Consider the following 27024-nt stretch of genomic DNA (forward strand, 5'->3'; position numbering starts at 1 on the left):
ATTTTTTCCTAGTTTCTTTATCTTTACCAGCATCCTCTGCAATCCTTGTGATCCATCTTGCACATTCCAGCACTCTTTTGCACTACTTAGCGAGAAAGAGGGAGGGAATTATATTTTAACAGACTAAGGTGTCGGGAGTATTACGATATTGTTCGCCCTACCAAACTAAACATCAACCCTTTGTTAGCCTGTGTAGCACATCTGAATGAACATTGAAATTACAGATTGCCAATCAACACTTTTGTGATGGGAGAACTTCTATCAGATAGTTATCAAAACTAGGAAGCGTTTTGGTGTCTCAAATTTATTATTGAGTCAACCGAACTGTAGTGTAATATATTACTGTTGAGTACAGCACCCAGCTTTTCTAAGTAGCTATATAGAATAATGAGTGATTTTCTTTTTTCCTTAGTTTGTCTTGTTTTGTTTTCCAGGGATACCAAGTGACGAGGACGTACAAGGAGGAGTCCGGTACTAACACTGCTACTCGATCCACCAACCAAACTACTTATGAGTTCAAATACCTCCCTTTTGATACCATCGTCACTTTTGAAGTGAAAGTCAAACACGGCAACCGACTTGGCATGGGTTTAAGCACCACCAAAAAAACTAACCCATTCACGGCATCTGTTAGGCCATTGAGGATACGAGTCGTAAACGACGTTGTTGAACTGTTCTGGTCTGCACCAAGAACGATCAGTAATAGTGCTCTAAAGGTAATAAGCTACTGTTCTTAACTCCATGTTAGAACAACCCGATCTGGGAGATAAGTGTACCAGTTACACTGACGAGTTTTATTCAGTCCATGACAAGTTGAACTCTGTTAAATGTAATAGTACCAAAACAGGTGTGATTTTGGAAAAGGGACTTTTGGGAAACATTTTTCATAATTTTCATATCGACTGTTTAGGGAAAAAAAAATCAAGTGATGTACATCTCTGATGACATGAGCCTCGTTGCTTTGAATGATGATTTTCTTCTTAACTTTGCCTTGTTTTCTCTTTTTGGTATGAGGAGTATTTTTCCTCGTGGTAAATTGTTTCATTCGCTATTGTAGACAAAGTCTCGTTGTTAGAACAACCCGATCTTGGTGATATATGTACCAGTTACACCGACGAGTTTTTCAGTCCATGACAAGTTTAACTCTGATAAATGCAATAGTACCAAAACAGGTGTGATTTTGGAAAAGGGATTTTTGGGAAACATTTTTCATAATTTTCATATCGATCGTTTGGGGAAAAAGTCAAGTGATGTACATCTCTGATGACATTAGCCTCGCTGCTTTGAAATTATGATTTTCTTCTTAACTTTGCCTTGTTTTCTCTTTTCGGTATGAGGAGTATTTTTCCTCATGATAAATTGCGTTGTTGACAAAGTCTTGTTTTAGCAGCCAAATTACTACACTCCATCGATATGCTTTGCTTTGAGGGAGGGACAGGAACTAATTACGTAGACCCAACCTTTGGCTCCGGTCAGTCTTACGGGAAGCAAATTGACCTTAGTCCAGCTCCCTCTTTGACAGATAAGAGCTTTTTTTCCATCTCCTGTCTCTTTCTTAATGACACTGGGTTATTCGTTTATTAATTATTTTGTTTGTTTTGTTTTGTGAAGCACTATCAGGCGAATTGGACATGCCCCTCGTGTGTTACGAAGCATGGTACAAAAACGGTTGCTACAACTTCGTGCGTGTTTAAACAGTTGGAGCACTCCCGAAAATACACATTCTCTGTAAAAGCAGTGACTAAGTTTGGCGTTGGGGAAGCCTCGATTGTTACGGCCACAATAACCCGAAACTTTGGTGCCGTTGGCAGGTTGAGACAGTTTGTGTCGGGAAACAATTTAACACTTGATTGGGATGTGCCATCTGACGTGGAAAAGAAAGATGTTCAGGTACGGGTCGTTCAAAACAAGATTTAAAGGTTGTTTATATATAGGTTCACTGCAGTAGTAATTTCATAATAGTGATAATAAAAATGATCAAAGTGCTCTGTGAGCAAGCTCGTGAATTGACAGATGACTTACATGAGTTTTTGGAATATGTTTAATGTTATCTTATTTTAGGCAAATTTGTGGTTGATTGACATATTCAGAGTACGAGCATTAGTTCAGTGTTCGCTTATGTAGCATAGAAACAAAGTAACATTGGGATAAGAAGGCATTACAATTGAAATGATCATGCTATTACATTTGACAAGGGTGGATGATGTCATGTGTTTTAAACGTATATCATTTCTGTTTCTGGTTCAAAAGAAAAGGTTGGAAGTAAATGCGAGTGAAAAGTGAAATTTACTGTCATTGTAAATATTGGAAAATCAAGGCAATACTGTCATAATGAAAACATGAATGATTCCCTCTTTATCTAATGAGACAAAAGGGAACGAGTTTTGAGTGATATATCAAAGCCCAGACTGCCACCGTCATTTTGGATTTCCGCCTGGGTAGATTTTGGTCACCTGCTAGGCAACGTATAATCAGGAATAAGATAGAATTTCATTTCAGGCCTATTTATCAATTTTGTGGTGTATAACTTTCGCATTTTAGTACGTGATATTTATTTTGAATCTTCAAATTGTCTTGAAACTTTGAAAGAAAATTGTTCTTTAAAAATTCACTGAAAATCAGTAGCCAAAATTATTTGTTTAGGTGTTATTTTACTTTCGTGTTAACCTGTAATTTCGTCTGTCGCTGGCACCTCTTATTGCTTCATACAGAAAAAACACACGATACGAAATGTAACGATCGATTTTGTCCTCAATCTCACGCCATCACAGAAAAAGCTTTTGAACGCTTGTAAACTCGGAGCGCTTCGTAGTAAGTGATATTTTTAAGGAATCTTCGGATTGCTTTCAAGTTCAAGGATTGTAAATCATAATTTTATGAAAAACGAAGGTTGTTCTCTTATTTCAGTGTGATTTGGGGACTGGGGTCTTATGGCGGACACACGCACCGTCATTAGGCTCTTCGTATTTCTTATTCTTCTAGCCCATCTAGCGGAGCCTAGGTTCACCAGCTTGATCTACAGGACGGCTAAAGATACTAACCTGCCAGTCGGACCATCTCTCAAACTGGAACTGGTTAAATTTCGCCGGAAACATCGAGTTAAGTTCGCTGTTCAGAAGACTACTAAACATGGGCCTGTTATGATATGTCTGCCCGAAGCAGCGTTTGTCCTGCGGCCCGTCGGACTAGAAAACATCATTAGAAGTGGTGACGTTCACCCTCTACCTGGACCCTGTTTAATTCAAGACCAGCAAAGGACTTCTGACCGAACCCGACCAACAATTGCGTATTCTCCTTCGGCTTTGCGTAATTTGGCTGCCTCTATTAATAGCGTCTCTTTGTGTCCTGAATTAAAACACCGACTCCAAGACCTGGGCATTCTACGCTTTCGGAATACCTTCACTCAAAAACACATGCCGATTCCTGTGATTTCAAGACCCTGTCAATCCAGGAATATTTACAACTCAAGATCAAGAAATTTAAATAATTGTGTCTCCATCTTTACTGGTGATTATGTTAATTCTCGTAGCTGTCCTTTTGTTCCGCGAACAATAGGAGAGGACGCACGATCGATTCCGGTCAGGATCACACCTCGCAGCGCAGTGCGTGGACCCAGTAAACCAGTAAATCGTCAACGAGCAGTGAAAGTAATCAATTTAACTAAGATTACTTCTCAAAAACGCCCCAATTACAGCTTCCCAAGTTTCTACATGGCAAATGCTCGATCAGTCAGGGACAAACTGGACGAGTTGACTGCTCAGCTTTTAACGTTTCACATGGATATTGCAATTATTACGGAGACTTGGCTGCATGACTACATCGATAATAACATCCTTACCATTCCAGGTTACAACATCGCGAGACGTGACCGCCACAACCGAATAGGGGGTGGCGTGTGCGCGTTCGTGTCTTCAGAGATACCTTTCAAGCGTAGATCTGACTTGGAGTCTCCAGAACACGAGTGTTTGTGGCTATGGTTACGCCCTCATCGTCTACCACGCCCACTATCTGGTATTATATGTGGGGTGGTGTATTTTCCTGTGGCCTCTGCGCAAGTGCAGCGAGATCGCACAATGTACATCATAGAAACACTAGACTCCGTAAAGACTTCTTATCCAGACTGTGGTGTAGTGTTATTAGGCGATTTTAACACCCAGGACATCACAGACATGTTAGCCAATCATAACCTAAAACAAGTAGTTATCAGACCCACTCGGGGCAATAGCATACTAGACCTTATTTTAACGGATTTTAGTGAATACTATAGCGAACCAATTGTCAGCGCGCAATTAGGGTCTTCGGACCATGGCTCTGTTCACTGGAATCCGCTTTCAATGAACTAACTAAACCCGCTGCGCGTTGAAAAGAAAAGGATCCCGATGCGTCGCTTTCCTCAGTCGGCAATAAGCGCTTTTGGGAGGTGGGCGTGTTCACACCGTTGGTTCAGTGATTTAGAAGTAGACGGTGACTCACCATCAGTTGACTCTCTCACTGACTCATTTACTAAGGATCTTTCATCAGCCAGCGATATCTACTTTCCGTCCAAATACGTGAAGATTCATCCAATGGACAAGCCTTGGATGTCACCTGAGATTAAGGCTCTCATATTAGAGCGCCAACGCGCCTATCTAAATGGCCCGGAGGAGAAATGGCGTCGCCTTAGAAATAAGGTCAGAGAGGTTATCACCCGCCGGAAATGCGAGTTCTATAAAAACAAAGTTAATAACCTCAAGAGCACTGACCCGAGGAAATGGTGGAGTATGGTGAATAAGCTTGCAGGGAAGGCTAGCAGCCCTAACGAACTCAGTTATACTGACGAGGAAGGCAGAATTATCTCTGGCGCGACTCTCGCATCACGCCTTAATGAGTTTTTTGTATCTGTAATATCTGACATTAAGCCACTTGATACAAGTGCACTGCCCTGCTACTTACCATCCCCTCAACCGCCCGTGATCGAGACACAAAGGGTCTACAAAAAGCTACTTGCCATCAGCGCCTTTAAGGCCCCTGGGCCTGACGGGATTCCGACTCGTATTTGGAAAGAATATGCTGCTGAGCTCGCTGAGCCGATCACGCGAATATTCAACACCTCTATTGCATCAGGCTCCTTCCCTACTGCATGGAAAGACTCTAATGTCACACCGGTACCCAAGGTTACGCCCATAACCGGTAGGGAAGATTTAAGACCTATCTCCCTAACAGCAATCGTCTCTAAAGTCCTGGAGGATTTCGTAGTTGAATGGCTAATTGAGGATGTTGTGCACCTCATCGATTTCAGCCAATTCGGCTGCCTCAAAGGAACTTCAACCATCTATTGCCTGTTGGATATGATGCACAACTGGTTGTCCTCTATTGACAAACCAGGTATGTTCTTAAGGGCCTGCTTCCTGGATTTTAGTAAGGCCTTTGACCATATTGACCACACTATCTTAGTCAATAAACTCATCCACCTTGGGGTCCGTGGTTTTATTATCCGTTGGATTTGCAGTTTTCTTTATGGCCGTCGCCAAGCTGTTAAGATTAAGAACATTGTATCCCCTTGGTTGCCCGTGCACGCTGGAGTCCCGCAGGGCACTAAGCTTGGCCCCATCCTGTTCCTCCTGATGATTAACGATCTCGCGATTGAAACTCCATTACTATCGAGCCACTGGAAATATGTAGATGACCTAACAATATCCGAGGTCATCCCATCAGGCGGTACATCGTCCCTTCAGAAAGATCTTGACGCCATTGCACAGTGGTCGTCGCGCAATAATATGAACCTCAACCCAAAGAAGTGCAAGGAACTTGTGATTTGTTCGCTTAAAACACGGCCAGATCTTGGCCCTTTGTGCGTCAATGGACGTCCCTTAGAACGGGTCTCCTCACACAAGGTCCTTGGAGTCACTATCAGCGACACTCTTGGGTGGAATGAGCACGTGCGTGAGATTGTCTCCAAAGCCTCAAAACGTCTTTACATCTTAAGAGTGCTCAAGCGGTCCGGAATTCCACCCGAAGACCTTATTAACATATTTTATGCCTTGGTACGATCGGTCCTCGAATACGCCTGCGTCACTTGGTCTACTAGCCTGCCAATTTACCTCAAGGACATGATCGAAAGAGTTCAGAAAAGAGCTCTGCGTATATTATTTCCGGCGCTGAGCTACAAAGACGCCATTGTGGCTGCAAACTCCACTCGCTTAAATGTGAGAAGAGACGAACTCTGCAAGAAAGTTTGGGACGGTATCTGTGTGCCTGGGTCACGGCTGTACCACCTTATTCCACCAAAGCGCGCCGATTGCCACGTTTATGAGTTGCGCAACAAAAACCATGTATCACTCTTTAAATGCCGGACCGAAAGATTTAAAAAATCTTTCTTTCCAACAATGGCGTCTAACGCCCAGTCCTTGTAGTCAAGCAAACCTAAGCGTTTTTTTCATTGGTATATAACTACTGACTCTTGTAATTCCCAGTCCCTTTAGACTCTTAATTTTGAAGTCAAATGTAAGATTTTCGTATTTTTTAAATATTTGAAGTATGCTTGTAAATTCACATGTATTTCACCACTTGGGTGCTATTTTTGAATACTTTTAATAAACCTTCCTCGAATAAACCTTCCTCGAATCCTCACACACGCCTGCTAGTCGCTGGCGCCGCTTGTTGAAACGAAAACGAAAAAAAGGAAACTCTTCTAAGATTATCATTGGCTTATTTTTCACCCCACCACTATTCTTAGCAACAAAGGTCGCAATTTCGTTTGTTTATTACTCGCCAAAAGCCTAAAATCGAAAAAAAAGTTTACAGGAATCGAGTGAGCGAGCGAGTGCCATTCCCCACATCATATCTACAACTCGCTCTTGCGCATGCGCGCAATTCACGAGTTAAAAATGATATTGACGATGACGATGGTGATGAAGATGACGATGGCTAGGGCGATGATGACGATGGCGATGACGATGATGATGACGACGATGACGGTAGCGAGGACGACGATGACAATGGCGATGACGACGACGATGGCGATGATGATGATGATATCGATGTTGATGATGATGATGATGATAGTAGTAACATTAAATGATGATAAATAATTAAAAATGACATTTTATAACTGATATACACTGCAAATAATCTAACTGTTAACACCCTTTTGGTAAAACTTATTAAAGCCTTTCACAACTCTTAAAATTTAGCTATAAATACACCCACAAACGGAAAAAAAAAGTGAAACTACTTCTAGCTGAAAAACTTGGAAGTCTTCAAGTGAAAAATCGATTGATTCGTCAATGTTTCATTTTTTGATTTGCTTTATTTTTTTTTGCATAATGCCTTTAAGTGAGGTTTTAAATGAAAAATAAAAACCATGCATTCCTTTTTATTTCTGGATTAGCGCCAATCGTCTCCGGTAAAAACAGCCCAGTTGTTAAGGGAGCTCTGTCGCTTATTCTATGACAGAATTTTAGTACAGGTTCTTGTAATTTGCGCAATGATAACAGCCTTTCAGTCTTTGGCTTGTAGTTTTTCTTAAAATAGGAGCAATCCTTATTAAAACCTCTCGTAGTGTCCACGCTAAATAGGATTTTGGTACATGTGTCCCTTTTTCAGAGGTATCCATTGATGGATACGGAGAAAATTTGAACGCTGGCTGTTGTCGCGGAAAGTTCATAGGGCGAGGTGCGACTGACCATTCTTCTTAGATACTGCTCTGTCTATGTTTTACAGGTCTATCAAATCAGCTGGTGTGAAATCGGAGACTACTCATATTGCTGGCATACCAACTCAACTAATTCCACGGGTAATGCAACTCAGTTCATGACACAGGTGCTCGCTGGCTACACGTACACTTTTTATGTTCAAGCTTACACAGCCTATGGAAAAGGGAGAGCGTCCAGCATTCAAGTCATAGTGTCACCTCTTAGTCTGGTGGTGTGGAATGTTCGCGGAACGCGGACGGGCGGCAATTACGGATCAGAAGTATATCTGACCTGGAGGCGGCCATGGTCGGCTAGGCCTGGAGACAAAATAGTGAGTGCATGCTTTGTTCTTTGTTTTCGCTTTTGGTTCCTTTGGTTTTGGATTATAATTATCATTGTTTATCACTATTAAGATGATGGTTGCTGGGAATGCCTCCATTAGCAGTAAAAGTTTAGTACAAGGTACTACTCACAAGTTTTTAAACACGACCGATTTATTCCCTCACTTCTTTGCAAACTCACGATGAAAATACGCATGATTACGCTAACATGCCCCAATCTGTCAATCTTAAATCTTATCTATTCTCGGCCCCGGTCTCCTACATGATTAAGATTGTAATCAGTATCGTTTGACGAACGCTTGTACTGTATTTATTGTGTTGGTTGTGAGTTTTTCTCTTTTTCCACGTTTTGTAACGTCTTATCGAGAGGCACATGGAATCAACACTTTAGTGCTTCTGCGATAGTTGGTGTGCGCTTATGTCTGCTTCTTAACCCTGTGACCCCTAAAAGAGGATAGTATATAATTTTTCCTTGCATTATCGCTCGTGAATCAAGCATTAATGTCACGATAATAAAGGAAATTATCAAAACTAAAGCCCTTGAGAAAATGTATCGAGGAGAGTATGGATGGAAGGGTGTAAAGGGTTAACAAAACCGATGAGGAAAGGCAACACAGTCTTACTCCTCTCTCTATCTGTTTTATCCGATAGCAATATGAAGTGGAGTGGCGCTGCTCATCAGGATCAGGAAGGGGCTACTGTTATTGGTTCTACACTTGGAACAGCATCGTTGTGAATACAACCTCCGCAAAGCTGAATATGACATCCTTTGGAGTAACTTACATGTTCAAAATCACACCGACCATCCCTTCACGAGGGAAAGGAAAGCCCTATTCCTTAGCTGTCACTATGCCTGATTTTACTGCATCCATTGGAAATTTTACTTGTTGGGCTGAAAGCGTGTCAAATGGTACTCGTCTTGAGTGTCACTGGTCCCGTCCCACGGGCTTCGATCCATCTCGATTCTATGTAAGTGATAACAAACTGAATCTTAGCGCTTTTCGATTGAATTTTTAGGGTATTTAAAACTGAGTAACGAAAGTAACTCAATATTGCATCGTTTTTACTTTAATTCGCTCTGTGATTGGTCTAAAAACTTTGCGTCACACTCAACCAATTAAATGCAGTCGACGTTGGTCAGATTTGGTTGATCTTAATTACCTACGTTTCAGGCACTTTGAGTCCTCATTAGGTCCCAAGGAAATTTCTCTTTCTCCTGATTGGCTTAAACCAAAGTTATCTTAACAGCCAATCATAACAATCGTCAACACGGTGAGGATAAAGTGAGAATGCAGAATCATTTCAAACTTGCGTAAGCTCGTGTTTTTTTGAAGGTAGGAACTGCGTTTGGACTCTTTAGCCATCTCAGCGAATTAATCTCGATTGCTTTTCCTCTTTGCCGAAGAATAACATGTACAGCAATTTTATACTGATTCTCGAAAGTAATCTAGGATTTCTCTAGTTTTGCTGCGCTTAGCTGTGATTTTCCCATAAAGTTCGCACCTCTCTCCCTCAACCAATAATATGAAAAGCTAAATTTATCGCGACTCGGTTGTTGGCGTTTTCCCGCGCTTTAAGCAGTTTGCCAATTTTTAGCTCAGAGTTCCCATTGGCTAATGACGACTGAAATCTTTGTTCTTATTGGCCACTCGGTTGCTGGCGTTTTCCCGCGCTTTAAGCAGTTTGCCAATTTTTAGCTCAGAGTTCCCATTGGCTAATGACGACTGAAATCTTTGTTCTTATTGGCCACTCGGTTGCTGGCGTTTTCCCGCGCTTTAAGCAGTTTGCCAATTTTTAGCTCAGAGTTCCCATTGGCTAATGACGACTGAAATCTTTGTTCTTATTAGCCATTTTGACGTTAATTTGGTTTTCATACACTTACTGAACGCTTTCTTAGCACTTTTTTTATCAGTGTTTATTTAGCCTTCATAGGCTCATCTAAAATGATGGCCTGAGCCTTTAAAATAATCACTTGTCAGTTACAAGGCTCTAAGAGTCACTGTTGTGTGATTTAATTTTGTTTTTGGTAGCACTACGACTTCAAATACAGGTGTGACGATTGTCTTTATGGACATATCGTATACAAATCCATCAGATCTATAAATCAAACCTCGGTCAGCATATATGTGGATAAAGGTCAACAATACACACTTTGGAACAGAGCTCATGCATCATATGGATATGGAACTCAAGCTCAGACAACAGTTCTTATTGGGTCCACTTTACGACCTGTGACAAGTTTGAAAGCTGTAATTGATCCAAACAAGAAGACCTTTGTGCATCTGTCATGGAATGCCCCAGTCAACACGCGGGTTCAGGTTTGTAGTAACCCTTAAGCCCCTAAGAGTGACCAGCATCCAATTTCTCCCTACTGTATTACCCGTGAATCAAATATGAAAATCAGGAGAATAGAGGAGATGACATCCTGTTTTGGTTTTGAAGAAAAAGCGACCTGAATATTCACAATAATTCCAAAAGCCTATTGGTTTTGTCACGATACAATTTACCTAATCCCCCCCCCCCCTCTCTAAGTCTATAGTATTCGTGTAATTCCCCCACATTGGCAGTCGGTTTTCTATAGTCCCCCCTTCATACTCTGTTAGCGACGACTGATCTCCCCTCCGTTCCCTCCTGAAAACCGTGTGATTCCTCTTTCCCCCCCCCCCCCCCAAAAAAAAAATCCCCGACCTTCCTAAGGCGATAAATGACAACTGGTCCCCTATTTATTTTTTTCTTTCAGTTTTACATCTTAATTACTGATTGTCCAGACTGCGTTTCATTTACAACAATCAGAACACGGTTGAAAGAGACCAAATACGCCCAAACCCTCCACTGTGGAAACAAGTACAGGTTTACTGTTAGAGCACAAACCACGGCCAATGTGCTGACCCAAGAGAGCAACTATACGCTAGAAATCGCACCACCTGTTGGAAAAGTAGAGAACTTTTCAATCATGTCTAGTGATACTCACAGGGATAATAGTACTCACAGGGATGATATGGTGGCGGCGAAATGTTCCGTGATGAAGTGGGCCCCCCCTAAGGAAAACGATTCTTCTAGTGTACAGGTATTGTGAAACTGCCCCAAGAAATGCCCCCTCTAAACACTTACAATACCTTTTGATGAGCTGAGTATCTTCCCAATAATAGTGCTACTCGACTCGTAATCTATTTTTACTCTGTTAAGTGAGGTGTTGTCCTTCCAAGGCTGAACTCTGACGGCTAAAAATGCCATTGAGTAGCGATAAAGTATAAATAATCGCTTTTTCAATCATTGCTAGTGTCCTAAGGCACTTAGACATTTAACCCTTTGCGTACCAAGTGGCCATATATGGCCACTTAAATACAGACCCCATTCGGGCGGCCTGAAAAGAGCACTTTGAGGGGCTGGAAACTAATACTACATTTCAATGTAAATTACATAAAGTCGTTAATTAGTTTTTTCGAAGATTTCTTCCATCGAGCTTGTTTTTGGGCGAATTTTGAGGCTTTTTGTGATTTGGACGTTTTGAACGGGGAGATTTAAAAATGGCGGCTCTTGAAGGTGATGCTGAACTACATTTCGACGATCAAAACAATGTTGAAATTCAATTTATCGACGAAGAAGACTTGCCTTTAGCGAATTTCATCGAGCATCGAGCCTCTGATGAGGAATTTTACTCTGGTGCATCGGAATCAAGCTCTGACGATTCTAGCGAAGAGTTGGAAGAGGAAGATCACACTGACAACGAAGTGGAATTGGATGAGGAAGATTGGTCTAGAGAAATTGGACGCAGAGTAGATATTGAGTTTAGTGAAGAACCTGAAATAAATGTCACTACAAGAAATCTGAAATCGTGTTTGGATTTTTTGGAGCTGTTTTTCACACAAGAGGTATGGCAGTTGTTAGTTAGTCAGACTAATTTATATGCAGAACAGAAGAGAGGGCCAACAGAAAGCTCTGTTTGGTATCCAGTCACAGAAAGTGAAATGAAGGCCTGGATTAGTCTGTACCTAAATATGGGGCTGGTTACTAAACCGAACCTTAGTTCTTACTGGAGTACTGATCCTGTCCTAAGTTCTCCTTTCTTCCCATCCGTGATGTCCCGAACTCGATTCCTACAAATTTTGCGGTATCTGCACTTTGCTGACAACACCCTTGCTCCCCCACGCGACTCCGCAGACTACAATAAGCTGTACAAAATCCAGCCTTTCCTAGATTTGGTCATAGCAAGGTTTCAGGAAGTGTACACCCCTGAGCGGCAACTTGCCATAGATGAGACTTTAATTAAGTTCAAAGGCAAAGTGCATTTCAGACAGTTTATCCCTATAAAGCCAGGAAGATTTGGAATAAAGGCTTTCACACTTGCAGAATCCACCAGTGGCTATGTGTTGAACAGCAAGATTTATACTGGCAAGGAGAATAATGAAGTTCAGAAAGACTTAGGAAGGAAGGCAGTTATGTCTGTGTTGCAACCTTATCTAGATAAGGGATTTTATGCCTTCATGGACAATTATTATACTTCTGTTGCTTTGTTTGAAGAGTTAGAAGAAAGAAAAACCCTTGCATGTGGCACAGTTCGGGCCAACAGGGTAGCCTTACCAAGAGAGATTTGTGGTGTGAAGGAAAAAGCAGTGAAAGATCTTAAAAGAGGAGAGTGTTTGTACAGGCAAAAGGGAAATTTGACTTGCGTGACATGGCGTGACAGGAAGCCAGTTAGTGTGTTAGCTACCCTTCCCACCAGTACAATGGACTCGAGCCCAGTTCAGCGGTCAGTAAAAGTAAATGGGAAGTGGGAGAAGAAGCAATTTTCTAGACCAGGTGTTATTGACCTCTACAACACCTATATGGGTGGTGTAGATGTGTCTGACCAGCGAACTGTCGCATATGCCAGACTTATGAAGGGGTCAGTCTGGTATTACAAAGTGTTTTTTTATTTGATAGAGGTGTGTGTATCAAATGCACACATTCTCCACACCAAATCCCAGAATCATTCCAGTCTAAGAGCACTGCAGTTCAGAAAGGAGCTGGTCAGCACATTAGTTCAAGGCAAGTGCTTTCGAAGAGACACGGGATTTGTGGAAACTCCTGTTGCTATCCCTGACATAAGATTCAACCGGGATCATTTCCATTACCTTGTGAGCAATGAAACAAGACTAACTTGCAAGGTCCATATCCAGAAAGTGAAAACAATATACAGCTGTGCAATTTGTGGTGTTAGAATGTGCCCTGAGCCTTGTTTTCAAAGGTACCACACGTTGCGAGACTTTTACTATGATGATGAAAGTCGAAATGGTCCCCGTCGGCTAAAAGAAGGAAGAGGGAGGCCATATCAAAGAGGAAGAAGAAGATCATTAAGAAATTAACTCTTGGTTAATGTGAGAGCATAGTTTTGTGCAAGTGTGGTACATAACTATTGGCTATATAACCGATAAAGAAACTGTTTGCATCTTTTGAATATTTCTTATTTCATTTATATTTTACTCAATTTTTACTTTATGAAAGGCAATTATTAATCTGTCTTAAATTCTCTAAAAGGAGGGTTATTGCCCTAATTAATATTTCTTACCTTTTGAAATTGTGTTAAAAGGTGATTAGAATTTCAAGTAAGAAACCAAAAGTTGGAATTGTTTGTTTAGAGCTGGTGATTTCAAAGTTCCTTTAGAAACTTGCATAATTATGCAAATTATGCTTATTGTGACGTCACAATTTTGACATGTGTCAATTTCTATAATTGTTGTGAAAGTAAATTTTTAATGCACTTCCCAAATATATATAGTTTTATAGGGTTTTGTTGTAAAGAGCAGGCTTGACAAGCATTCTTGTATAATGTACTCATTTTTGTGACAAATAAATACCACCCCCCTTGGTATACAAAGGGTTAAGGAACAGTCCGCGCAAAATTATTAATTTTGAGTTTTTTGCTGAAAAACAACTGAAAACTTCGAGCGAAGTCAAATAAAGAGTAGTCCCTCCTTTTCGCGAAGTCGGTCGCACGAGTTAAATAAATCTGCAAAAAAAAAAAAGTGTGTTGGATTATCAACCCCGGAGTGTAACCCAAAGTTTGATACTTATGTTTATATTATCTGTTTCAGTGGACGGGTTATCAAATTGCGGTGCGGACCACAGATGTGTTAAAGAATTTCGTAGAGGTCACCAAGGTGTCAAAAGAAACTCAGAATTATTCTGTGTGTGATCGTGAGGATAATGAATTGAAAGCTGGAAAGGAATATATTTTCGAAATCCGTGTCATCGTGCCCTGTGGCTTTGGTGCAACAGCTATATTGCATGCTCGTCTTGGCAAAGGTGAAGGTGAGTATTGTTTCCTTTTAGTATGGTTTCTTCATCAATTTTTGGCTTTGATTTTAATCAGGATCTGAAATCAACTGTTTTGTTTACTTCCTTGTTTTCATCTAAGTAAGGTCGTGTGAAATTCATTTGGGAGATTACAAGTGTTTTTTGCGTACATGCCTCACTGTATTTAAGCCACTTTTGACAAACTTCACAATTGTAACCATCCTCCCCTGCCTCCCAAAAGAATTTTACCAGAATGGAAACAGGTAGCTCTCGCTAACCGAATTTGTCTGTTCTCTTGACTGATAAGAATTTATTATTGCTGGAATCTTGACGCTTTGTTCAGTCGCAAATTATAAAAAAAGACCTCAATAGCTTTTAAGAAAGTAGAACTTTGCCAAAGAATCTCCTTATGTGTACTTGCCGGTTAAGTACACCCTATCAGTTCAAATCTTGGTTTTTTTCTTCTAAGGAAATGTCAAAGAATTCTTAAAGCCAATACCAGTTGCAGCTGTATATGCATTAAACGTTGTAGATCTTATTCGACTAAATGCGGTATCATGTTGCATTTATCGTACTCCTTCTCTTCAGCAGCATTGTTTAAACTCACCGTCGACTCTGTTTTAGGTTATATTCCAGCTCCCACCGAACCTAGTAAACCCTTCCCTCCATCCGCTGGAAAACAAACTGGGGGGGAGAAGAAAGGTATGAGTCCCGTGATATGGGCGGTACCTGTAGCTGTGGTTGGACTGATCCTCGTCTTGGTCATGACCTACTTCGTTCGTAAGTCGCGTCGACTGGAGCGCTCAATGTTCGCTCTTATGACAAGGAGGACCATTGATGACGAGGGTGGAGTCACATTTCATTCAGGTACTAATCGAAGGACACTTCAGTGTATTTAACGGTGACTTGAGACAAACAGATGGCATGTTTCTGAGAGGGCTTAACCCTTTAAATCTTAAGAGTGACCGTAAACTATTTTCTCCGTTCAATAATACTGCTGGAGTCATTCATTAAGATAACGAGAAGAAAGGAAATTATCTCCAATCTGAGAAGCTTTGATTGTTAATCAAGTTTTCCTTGCCAGTACCAAAGGAGTTATACAGAGAACAGAATGGAGAATATTCTCTTAGATGTTGCAGTGCAAAGGTTCAACTCTATCATTATCACGACTGCTTTTGTCGTGAAATAAAGGGAGGAGTCCCCCCTTTTTTGGTCATTTTTTAGAAGTTTCCCAGGATAAGGGATTGATGAAGAACTTCCAGAGGCTGTGGCCATCAGTTTAGCGGGCTGGACCCCCGAATGAGTGGTTGCGGTCCTGTTTATTGGGAAGACACTTTGCTCTCTCAGTGCCTAGGCTCTCTCCACTCAGGAGTATAAATGGGTACCGGGGCGAGCTGTCAGGGAAACCTAACGAAATGTTTGCAAGAAGGAAGGGGGAGTCAAAAGGGTGGACCTGAGATGGACTAGCGTCCCATCCAGGGTAGAGTAGCAATACTCCCCTGTCGCTTTATGCAACAGAAACTAGGGTAAGCTCCCACAGTTGTACTAGTCACTCTTGTTTGCACTTTTACAGACTACGTTCTGATTGTAGATTACTTTTTTTACCCTCTAGACGAAGACGTACCCTTTATCCAGGGATTCTCCGACGACGAACCATTAGTGACAGCCTAGACCGCCGGTTAGCTGATCTGGATTGTTCCCATTTGTGCATAGTTTTATAGAGACCTTAAATTCGTTGTTCCCACTTCGTAGCTCGAACTTCGTTCTCGGCAACAGCTGCATTGGTAATGTTTTCATTTTTTAGCCCAGGAAGAGTTTGTCTAAGAGGCGAAGAGAAAATCGCACTTGTGCAATACTCCACGTGTGATCAGTTGTTCGCCAGTGTAATGTTGGACATGATTGGGTTGTTTTTTCATAACTAGGGTATCATCAGTGAAATGCAACCCGAAAATGCCTTGCATTATAACAATTCAAAACGTAGTCGAGTGGGAACATTAAGACAGAAACCTTCGTTAGATGTACGTGGTAGTGTTGTAATCTATTTTGAAACTATGGTATTTAGACGTAAAACGGCGCTGCAGCATACGTAATCTCATCTCCACCCACGAGTAGATGTTCAACCCTTTCACTCCCAAGATCTCATTAGTAATTCTCCTTACTGTCTGCCATACAGTTCTTGTGATGTTAGTTTCGAGAATTTGGAATTTGATCAACTACTAATCCTTAATTGATGTTTTTCTTTATTCTCATTACTTGTCTTCTTGATATCGTATTGATCTTGTATGGAGAAGTTCTTTCTTGGTCACCCATGGGAGTTAAAGGGCTAAGGAACCGGTCATTCTTTATCCCCTGGGGGTGGGGGTTTTATCTGGTCCCCCTCTTAGGCTATTAAGTATTTTAAAGATCCCCCTTCACTGGCAGTCAATTTTTGTTGTCCCCCTTTGAAATCTGTTAGCGACGACTGACGCCCCTCTGTTCCCCCCCCCCCCCAAAAAAAAAACCCATGTGATCAGCTCAACCCCCTCAGGCGATAAAATGCTCCCTAAACATTTTTCAAGGAATTTCATCGTCGTAACCTAGAGTTTAAAAAACTTGGGGATGCCGATTTTCGCGTGCGCCCTAGCGATAGGGAAGTTTTTAACGACAAGTGAGGCGTATTTCGGGCGTTGGGTTGCATTCCATCTACTGGCAATTCAAGGATTGCACTTAATTCGAAGTGTAGTTTGAATTATGATTCGTTCCATGACAAAGGAGAAAAAACGCTGCCTTATTTTTATCTAAGACTAGCATAATAAAGTAAACCAAGCGACTAAGATAAAGAAAGAGAACGTGGGTAGATAACAGTTTTCGCGTTACCCTGTAGATAAAAGCCAATGCACAAAAATGGGACTCATAGTTTTGAAGATACCAGAAGAATAGGTTTCCCCGAAGTGTTTTCAAAAAGCGCTATCGTTAGTTTCAGTCACCGGGTGATACGATATCACTTGTTTTTGTTTGTTTGTTATTTTTTTTTTTTTGACACGCAGTTATAATCAGGACGTATCAATAAGAGTGAACACTACTTCTGTGTAGTTTAATGTAAGTCAGCCGGAATATACAGGCTTGGTAGAAATAGTGATTAAGTCTCCTTCAAGAGGAAAGAAACTAAATTTTGGGATTTTCAGTTGTTACCTATTGTTAAAAATGTAAAGAAGAGTAGTCCAATTTAAGGAAAGTACCACTGCAACTTGAGGGAAAGCTGAGAATGCAACTCAGATTGTTGTGGTTTTTAGCAGTTTACAAAGAGATTGTAAAAAACCGGGAAAAAGGTAACACGTCAGTCTTTCTTCAGTTGTTACATTGTAATTTTTCCAGTGTCAACTATTTACACACCCTATGTTAAAGCTACTTTTCTAGTTTTGTTTTTAAGACCGTTACTTATTTGTTTGCAGTTTTTCAGAAGTGTTATAAAGACGTAAACGTTTAGATTTTGTTATTAAAAAGAGCATTTTACCAAATAGGTTGTTGAGGTGATTTGATCCATTTTACTACAGTGTTTCCCGTCAGTGGATGCTGTGAAATAATGCTTATCGTAGAAGTTAATAGAATGAATTTTAACTGACCACACTGAACCAGTAACTCGTTTTTTCATGCTGGGATTTGAAGGGTGCACTATGAAAGCGGAGGGAAACGGGCGACGAACGTTTTTCCTCAGTGTTTGTTTGTCTGATTTAAAGCCCGTGCAGGCACGCGTAGTAGCACAGACCGTGCGTAAACCTGTGCTGTGAAGCAACCTCGAATTCGAGGTGACTCCCTCGGGGAGAAGAGTCAGTAAGCGATATTTTAGATCCGGTGAGTATTGACCGTGGACCCATAACGTGTTAAGAACCAATCAGATTGCAAGATTTGTTACTTTTCCCTCCTTGAAAATTTGGATTGCGTTCCCAAGGATAGTGAAATCGTATTTCATCAGACGAAAGCAGCAAAGCTTGTAACATAACAAGGTCACCTTTAGCCTCACTTCTGTTCAAAGGCTTGGCAACCGATCACGCAACTGCAAAATGGACCATTGGATTAGCCATCGAAATGCCACAGGGGATTACCCCCAGCTTGGAGTTCCTCAGGCTACTGCCTCTTATAGGAAGCGAAGCCACTTATGTTATCGAGAGAAGAGATGGTAAGTAACAACAGAGTTCCGATCTTGCCCCAATTTTGAAGCGATGTTTCCCGGAGCTTCTTATCATTTTTTTCGGAGTATCTTATTGGTTCGACATTCGCATTCGATACACATACGAGTTCTCTCTTTTTGTGATTTCGGGCTCATAGCCATTAGCGCATTACGTTTTCAGTTCTTGCTGTAACACTACAGAGGACAGCAGAAGACGATAAACTTCTCATAATCATTTCAAGATTGCGCGTAATTAGAAACGAAACTTTTCCTTGCACAAATATCTTCATAGGTGTGCTCAGCACATCATGAAAACTTGAGGCAACATTGTTTCTTTAAAGAGATAAAATTTTGCCATTTGAATTGGCAAATTATGCTCAGTAGATACGGAGATATAATTTTTCAGTTCTTGCCGTGACTTTACGATTGACGATAAATAATTTAAAAACAATTTTACAGTGGCATCCACCGACGCATAATTTAAACCAAACTTTTCCTTACAGAAATATCTCACTCGGTGTGATGTGCGCATCATGGCAACTTTAAGGAATTTTTTTTAATTGAAAAGAGCACATTTTGTTTGAATCAGCGACTTTTACCCAAAAGAGCCGCTAAGTTTGCGAAGCGAGCTAGTTGCGAAGTTTATAGGGTGACCCCAGTCAATGGAATGATAGAACAGTGGAACAGCGGAATAGCGAAAAGGTCAAATATCCTAAGACACGGAATGGCAGAATGCTCTAAGACGCAGAATGACGGAGTATCCTAAACCGCAGAATTCCTTTTTTTATGAAACAAAAATCTCACAAAAATGGAGTCGCAGCAAAGTAAGAAAATTATTTATATTTAACAGGCAAAACTAAAAGAAGCATTCCTTAATCATTATTGGAGCCTAGAGGATTGGGGGACCGTTAGACATTCGAGAAAACCACCATATTCTTGATTTATCTTCATCTGATTCATCAGATCAGGGAACTAATAAATATGTGGGATGCAGCGGGTTTACTGTTTTGCAAGTGAATACAAATCTTTGGCAGCACCACCTTCTAGTGTCATTATACAACCATTTTTGTTCTATTTTGTGCTATATCAGTATTCACATGCAGTCTTAGGCTACCTATTTTTCATTTCCTGTTTACAATCTTTCTCTCTTAGCTTTGATAGATTCCAGCGGTCTTCCACGCCCTTTCACGTCATGTTATCTACAATTCCTAAACAACACAATGCCATTATCTTTAAATTTTTGTTTGCAAACAAAGGCTTCTAAAGATTCGTATTGCAAACTGTCCAAGCAATGAAATTTCCCCACAGCAAAGACGAGTCATTCTTTATTTATCGATGGTTTATTTTAAGCGTAGCCAGTTTCACAACGATCACAGACTTTTCTAATCAGCCATCAGTAACAAATCCATCACACAATTCTCATCAACGCAACCACAAACCCAACCCTGTGAAACATCAATCGATTGCTCCTGTGAGAACACACCTTTCTATCTGTTCTTCAAATAAAGCAATTTTGAAACTTTTCCCTGTCATAAAGCAACAGAACAGTGCTCCGCAGTTCCCAAACGTTGCAATTGTTTAATGGGATTTAAACAATTTTCGCGTACTTAACTGATTGATGTAGGGCGGCTTAGCTCAATCTGGAGGGTCACTAACCTCTTGTTGTGGACAAAAGATATTTTGCCGTCCGCTGATTTACATGTCTAGTAATTACCTCTTGATGTGCTCGGTTAATTCGGTAGAAAAATTGAAAAGCTCGGTTCAACAGCAAACAAAGGGCAGTGGAGCATGCGAATGATATCGTGCTTGTTTACGCAATTATTATCGATGAAAACTGCCGCGAACAATTACTCAGACAATTGCCTAGCAGCTGTTCATGGTTGAACTGGCAACAGACAAAAATTTAAACGAACTGTGCATTTTCGCAGTTCAGAGCAGTAGCTCAAGTGCCACCATTTATCAGAGGTGAAATTTTCCTCTAGAATGCTTCGAAGACGAGGTTCTGCGCCAGCTGTCGTGCTACAACAACATTTCGCGGAATCAAAAGGGGTCATCTTGAGAGCGGACCGCATTATCCCTCCTTTAGAAACGCAGAAATTGTCCAAGGCTAAACGAGGTAAGAAGGATTTCGCGGAAAGGGGTTGCAGCCCTCCACCACAAGTTCCTTCGTCCCCGGACAGAAAGACTAACGAAGCGCGTTACAGTGGTGACTATGACAGCCCATCACCCAGATGTCCGAGTCCGCCTGGATCGCCAAGCTCCCCAGTATTAAGTAAGAAACCAATGAAATATCGATCAAGGAGAAGAGACAGCGAGCCTTTTGTGGGTCAGCCACCTGCGTCGTTAAATTCGCGCAACACGACATCGAGTTCGTTACACAGAAGAAGCAGCTCGTTCAGAGATTATAACATTGTTCTTCTTGGACAGGGAGGTGTTGGGAAATCGGGTAAGTCAATACTACGATGTTACGTGAGAAATAAGATGATGATAGCTTATACAAGAATGTTTTAAAAAAGCCCAGTCATTATAATTGAGCCAACTTGAACCAAGTAGCGTGACTTTAGTAAACGGTTCCTTTTCTTTCTCTTGGCTCATTGTTGCCTCATGAAAAATAAAATCATTCCTTTCGCAGAATCCAGTTTTGTTTCGCTCTGACCTGCTGTGTTTATTTAAGATAGAATAACAATTTTGGCTTTACAAATTATTTGAATACCTGTGATCTTGTGAAAAGCTACGAAAACAAATTAAATTCCAATTATGTCTCATTACTCAAAGCCCATGCAATTTTTTTTGAAGGGAAAAAATGGTTGTTATGGTTTACAAACACAAAAAGTCGAATTTCATCAGTCCTTCAGACAATGGAGTTTAGTTAAGGAAAAATATATATTTCAACTCCTCTTCGAAAATATTTGTTTCACGCGGCACCTTTGAGTGTGCTATTTCATATTTTTATTTGTTTAACTCAAGTTGATCGTTTTAGGTATTGGTTCCATAACTTCACTTTGTTATGGGGGGTCAGCCAAGCAACCCTAAATTCTAAAGGCAGCGATTTTCGGCTTTTATTCAAAATGAAAATGTAGTCATTGATTTACGTCAAAGTTGACTGATCGAACACAGTGCGTAGCTATAAAGAATTTAGGTGGGTTCCTAGTACTCAGCAAAGTTAAAGTGAAAGTTCCTTTGATGTTATCATAACGAAATTCACGCCTGACAGCTTCGGAATTGATCGAATATGTAAGCTATTTAGTTGTATGTAATTCCAAGTTAGTATTTTAAAGGGCCTGAAGAGATCGAGACTACAGTCTTTGACTGCGGTAATTATACACTTTATTCTATTCAAAAAAAAGTACACTTGGTAAATTTTGGCGGCCACTCATCTCATCAAGTAGTGCTTCGGTGCTTTGATCTCAATAAGAATTCTTCACTTTTCTAGGAAAAAAAATCGTAATCCGTTGTAAGAATCCGATATTTATGGATAACCCACGTAAATCCCATCACATGAGCTTAAAAATAAAACAAATGGACGACACAAAACATCCTGTGATAAATTGGACGTCTCTGAAAAGAGAAAGGTGAACTCAACATTTAGTTTACTGAAAAATACCTTTCACTACATTCGAAGCACAGTATGGCGCAAAAGATATGAATCACTGAAAACTCATTCAGCTATGTTATCAGAAATGCATGTAATCCTGTGGTATCAAATTAAATCGCGGTGTAACCTAAGTACCTTTTTCCTGAACAGACGATGTCCATGCAGCGAACCTTAAAATATGAACAATATTGTTGGGTTTGGAAGGAATTTGTGTATGTGTTCAATTTATTAACATAAGAATATGATCTGATTTTAAAAAAACTGGCAATCTAGATGCTTTATTTTACTTTTGCGAAATGTGTCTCAGACCAACTTAGCTTTAGTCGAACTGATAACCCATACTGCCGTGGGTAATATGTATGATAACGCATCGTACCACAGGTTAACCAGATAACATTTTTTGTGTTGCTATAAAAAAAAAGTCTCATTTAAATTGCATTAATCAGGTGCGGAGGGTAAAGAACTTAATCAGATTAGAAATTCGGTTCAATTTTTTTGGCATTTTGATTCATGACATAGAGTGTGAGTGCTATATCCTTCCGGATAAATCGACTCATGGGGTATTGTAGCATGCACGTTTACGCTGCGGCTGCCACAAATTCCTCTAAAGTACATACAACAGGATGTTTTGAGTGTAGCTGACTGGTCTGACTGCAGCTAAGCTTAACTTAAGCCTGGAATGGAAGGGGGGTTACTTCATGGTGATTTGCTACTAGAAGGATTCAATCCATTTTCACGACGGGATTGACTGTAATGGAATTACATATTCAATAGAGTTACTTGACTGGAGTTGCACTTTTTCAGGATTCGGGCGCGACTACGGGGTAAGTCTAGTAAATGCGTCAATTCATTTTAGGATGACCTACTTAAAATGTTCTATGAGGCAGATGAATAAACAGAAAGTGACTCAATTAGGATCGCGAAAATTACGTTTGTCCAAAAGTAAGTAAGATGGGTCATTGATTGATCACAAAATATACTACAATGGGGTATATACGGGTTCTGAGAGGCCAGCAGCACATACCTAGCAAAATTGACCTACAAATTGTTGTCAGCCAACCCATTCCAAACCCTCAACATATGAAGCTTTAGATCAAAGTAATACAATCCTTGATTACTTTTAACGCTCAACTGAATGTTGCTCTAAAATATAAAAAAAGTAAGTTATTGATTATGCGAATGAAGGTAATGTAAAGACGCAATCGGTAAAGCAGTTGGGTCTGGTGGTTTATAATTTGTGCTTTGTGACGAAGTATTTGCATCTGAGTGTATGCAGTCAGACAAAATCATGGTTTAAAGGTCAATAACCAGGGTTCAGAACTACTTGCTGTTTACGCGATACTTGTAGGAAAAGTCAACAGTACTACCACTTGACATTCTATTGAAGTCTAAACTGATTGTCTCGTATAGAAAGTAGACGCTTCAAATGTATACAATAATTAACTACTTAGATCACACGGCGTACGAGGTCATATTTAGGAAAATATTTCTATTAATTCTCAAGATCTGACTGTTACTTCTCCCCTTTGCCTGTTACACATTTCCTTCACAGTGTAAGTTATTTACGAGAATTTGATGTCAGATCAAGATAACTTCTACCTGATAAGTTTGAATATTCTCATTACCTGTTTGCTGGATAATGTACGGATATCATAGAGAGAAGTTACTTGTCAATCACTTCTGGAAGTTAAAGGGTTGAAAATTTCACATCCTAAGTTTGGGATGCAACATCTAGGTTCTTATCCGTCCCAGTCTTATTCGGAAATTTTTTGAGCCCTATTCTGTATCATGCTATCTGCAGAAAATATGTCTAGTTCTTTGATACAGTCTGTGTTGTAGAGGCAGTGATGACATATTACTTATTTACTCGTTCATTTTATTTACACAGCATTGTTAGTGCGGTTTACAACCGGAAGATTTATTCATGAATACGACCCAACCCTTGGTGAGTTGTGAATTTGTTTTCTTTATATTAATTGCAACAAAAACTTAGCACTTTGGAGACTGCATGACCAGATGGGCTGTTGGTGTAGGTACTCAAAATTGATGTCGTGTGTGCTTACGTACTGTCATGGCCACTGCTGACCGCAGAGAACAAAAATGAATCTCTACTCTGTAAATCCTTCCACTTACCGCAGATAATTGATTAGGTTAATCACATGAAATCAGGGGTGCAAAAAAGTGTTTCGATTTACAGCTGCCTTGTTTAAAGACGTATAGGATTTCACCACATTTTGGTTCTTAGCCGGTGATTAACTAGCTCAGTCATAATAATAACACCCGGTTTCTTTATTGCATTTAAGCGGATTAAAAAATACAAGTAAAAGGAAACGACAAATCTTTTGAGGATTTTCAGCACGGAAGGAGCGGAGATCCTGACTAGACTAAAATTATATGGAGAAATTTGATTAAAAGAGTCACTGTAGGTTTTTACGTTTTCTGGATTTCGAGAGGGTTTCTCATACGTCAACTTTTGGAAATTTCGAGATCGGGGTGTCCTGTCTTTGTCTTTTACAATTTTACAACTTTAGACGTATGGTTTTCGGTTTTTGGATCTAGATCCTAGCTCTCAATATTTAACTTTGGTTTCAATAACCATATTCCCGCGGTAATTTTCAGTCGGTTTTGAGTGATTTTTGCCTTGTTTTGATAAGCCCAATCATCCTCTTTTGCACCAAATAGTTACATGGTAACAGTCAAAACCTGTACCTAGCCTCCATATATGTATTCTTGGGCGAGAAAAGCTTACAGTCTTGTTTATTGAAATGCACGGGAGAAAAAGGAACGAGCTTTTTCAACAAACCTGGCAAACTAGTACTGGCGATTAACTCAGTGACCGTTAAAGCTTATATGCATCGATAAACTTGAAAATAAATCATTGTAAAGATATATTTTCTATTTGACAGAAATGACGTACGATATGTGTGTTGAAATAGATGAGGATCCAGCGATTTTACACATAACTGACACCGCAAGCACAGTGAGTTTTAGTATAGACGTTGTTCTACATTAATATTTACAGGTCTGGGGTGAATATGACATCAACTACGTACCGAGTTTTTTGCAATTAGCCTGAGAAAGCAAGGGAAATCGAACTGAAAAGACTGCTTGAATTTTTCAACATCACTCCTCCCCTTTTTTTTTTTTTACTTTGAGCCGGCAAAGATCAGAAGCTCATATTTGGCTTTGCTGATCTCATAGAGCAGGCTGATCTCACAGAGATCACACGCGATTGAAATCAGTTTTTTTTATAAATAATGACATACGCTTACCAGGAGAACGAAAATTAGAGAATAAACTACATCTACACTTATTTTCACTACATTTTGAATTCACTTGATTTCTTATCGTTTTTTTCCTTTATTTACTTTGTTATTTATTTATCTACCTCAGAATGAACCGGTATATCTAAGCCAAAATGAGGGCTTCATAGTCGTTTATGCCATAGACGAACCGAGATCTTTTCAAACCGCCACGCAACTCGTCAAGCTCATCCGGGAACTGAAGAAGCAGCGAGGTCAACAAACTGCCATTGTTCTGGTTGGTAACAAAGTAGACTTGAGTCATTCTCGATCGGTGTCCCAACAGGAGGCTTTAGAGTTTGCTTCGGAGTACGAATGTTTCTTTCACGAGGCTTCAGCTGCTAGTAATATTAACGTGAAAGTTGCTTTCCACGACGCCGTTAGGCAGTTGCGGATGATTCAGTTGAACAAGAAGGCGAATAGACCAATGAATTCCATCAAGAATTTCTTCTCGCGTAGAGAAAATCACGATAAAGGGCTATTATTTTCTACAGAAAATGCAAACTGTAAAAAAGTAGGACGAGAAGTGGAGAAAGATGGCTACTTTGACTAAAATTTGCTGCTTTCCGTAAGTGAATTCGCCTGCTTTCTCAGGACCAGTCATCATTTTTAATCGCCTGGAGGGGTGGAACAGGGCGGGGAGGGGGGGCTGGTGGAGGATTTTAGAGGATGACATGGTTGTCTGGGGTAACGGAGGGGCAGTCGTCACTAGCATGATGGGAAAATACAGAAAATTTACTGTAAATTAACTGCCGATGAGGGGGGAGGGCCGTGAGAATATTATAGAGTTTTGTGGGGGGATCTGTTAAATTTCATCGTGACACAACCAAAATCCTCCCTACTTCCCCTTCCCCCGCCCTTTATGCCTTAATGATGACTGGTCCCCAATTTAACCTTGATACCTCGTCCGGAAAATTCCACGAAGTATAGACGCTCGAAGGGTGAAGCCGAGGTCCATCAAAAATGAGAGTCTGGCTTTTGCAAAAGAATAATTGCTGTTTTAGCTGTTGTGTATTGGCTACAATGCCAATACCTTCCTAAGTGCTCTATGCTTCATAAACATCCTTAAGTGTTGTTCTTAGACATAGGGAAACGTTTTTTAGATTTTCAGGTATGGAGGAACAAAATGAAATTTGCACCTGGTTCTTTTCTCTGCGTGAGGAAAATCCCACCTAAATCTTTGATTAAGCTTATGATGTCAGTCGTAGCATGAGGTTTTAGTATGAAATCAGAATTCTCCTACTCACTTATTCACTCCATTCAGATCTGTTAGACATTTAATTTATGCATTAAACGTGGTTCAAACGCATTAGCCCTGCCTCTCCAATTAGATTTGGTTCAATCCCCAAACCCCCACTAACGCACGCATGTGCATTACCTTCTCCTTTCCCCTAACTAATGCCAAGATGTGTGCCAGCAACACAGATGTTCGCGCATGCTTAAAGAAGTAAATGCCCCACACAAGTGCCACATCTCATGGTAAATGTTTTCATAAAAGGCAAGATCAGCAACCGTGACTTTCTTGTAGACCTTCTTTTCAGACATCTGCTCGCGAAAGTGAAATCTATACCTTTCAACACCTCCATTGTAAAATATAAAACAAGTATATTCCATCGGAAAGACTTGAGAGTTCTGGTTCAAATTCCCCACCTCACCCAGGCAAGGTTCAAATTCCCCACCCCCGGGCACG

General features: G+C 40.4%; 2 protein-coding genes across 2 annotated transcripts in view; both read left to right on the plus strand.

Moving 5' to 3' along the window:
• The window catches only part of LOC113685094 (sortilin-related receptor), a 57793-nt gene extending 40006 nt beyond the window's left edge, over positions 1-17787 (plus strand). The window contains exons 41-49 of the mRNA XM_089209943.1: positions 435-716; positions 1612-1890; positions 7702-8004; positions 8666-8983; positions 10045-10332; positions 10755-11081; positions 14089-14305; positions 14915-15157; positions 15903-17787. Coding sequence (XP_089066069.1) covers positions 435-716; positions 1612-1890; positions 7702-8004; positions 8666-8983; positions 10045-10332; positions 10755-11081; positions 14089-14305; positions 14915-15157; positions 15903-15961 — 2316 coding nt within the window. The 3' untranslated portion in view covers positions 15962-17787. The remainder of the gene's footprint in view (positions 1-434; positions 717-1611; positions 1891-7701; positions 8005-8665; positions 8984-10044; positions 10333-10754; positions 11082-14088; positions 14306-14914; positions 15158-15902) is intronic.
• Positions 17788-20098: 2311 nt separating this feature from the next.
• Positions 20099-26646, plus strand: LOC113685101 (uncharacterized). The gene is made up of 4 exons (XM_089209946.1): positions 20099-20883; positions 23921-23977; positions 24939-25012; positions 25426-26646. Exons 1-4 carry the CDS (start codon positions 20421-20423, stop codon positions 25885-25887), a joined length of 1056 nt encoding a protein of 351 aa, XP_089066072.1. The 5' UTR covers positions 20099-20420; the 3' UTR covers positions 25888-26646.
• Positions 26647-27024: the final 378 nt, after the last annotated feature.

This window comes from Pocillopora damicornis, chromosome 6, assembly GCF_964200805.1.
Source record: "Pocillopora damicornis chromosome 6, jaPocDami1.2, whole genome shotgun sequence".
NCBI classification, from domain to species: domain Eukaryota; kingdom Metazoa; phylum Cnidaria; class Anthozoa; order Scleractinia; family Pocilloporidae; genus Pocillopora; species Pocillopora damicornis.

What these genes read in the sequence shown, in the direction of transcription:
- LOC113685101 (XM_089209946.1), top strand. Translation starts at nt 20,421, where the DNA reads ATGCTTCGAAGACGAGGTTCTGCGCCAGCTGTCGTGCTACAACAACAT. An exon ending in GGGAGGTGTTGGGAAATCGG is followed by an intron (nt 20,884 to 23,920) that starts GTAAGTCAATAC and finishes TTATTTACACAG; the next exon opens with CATTGTTAGTGCGGTTTACA. An exon ending in TAACTGACACCGCAAGCACA is followed by an intron (nt 25,013 to 25,425) that starts GTGAGTTTTAGT and finishes TATCTACCTCAG; the next exon opens with AATGAACCGGTATATCTAAG.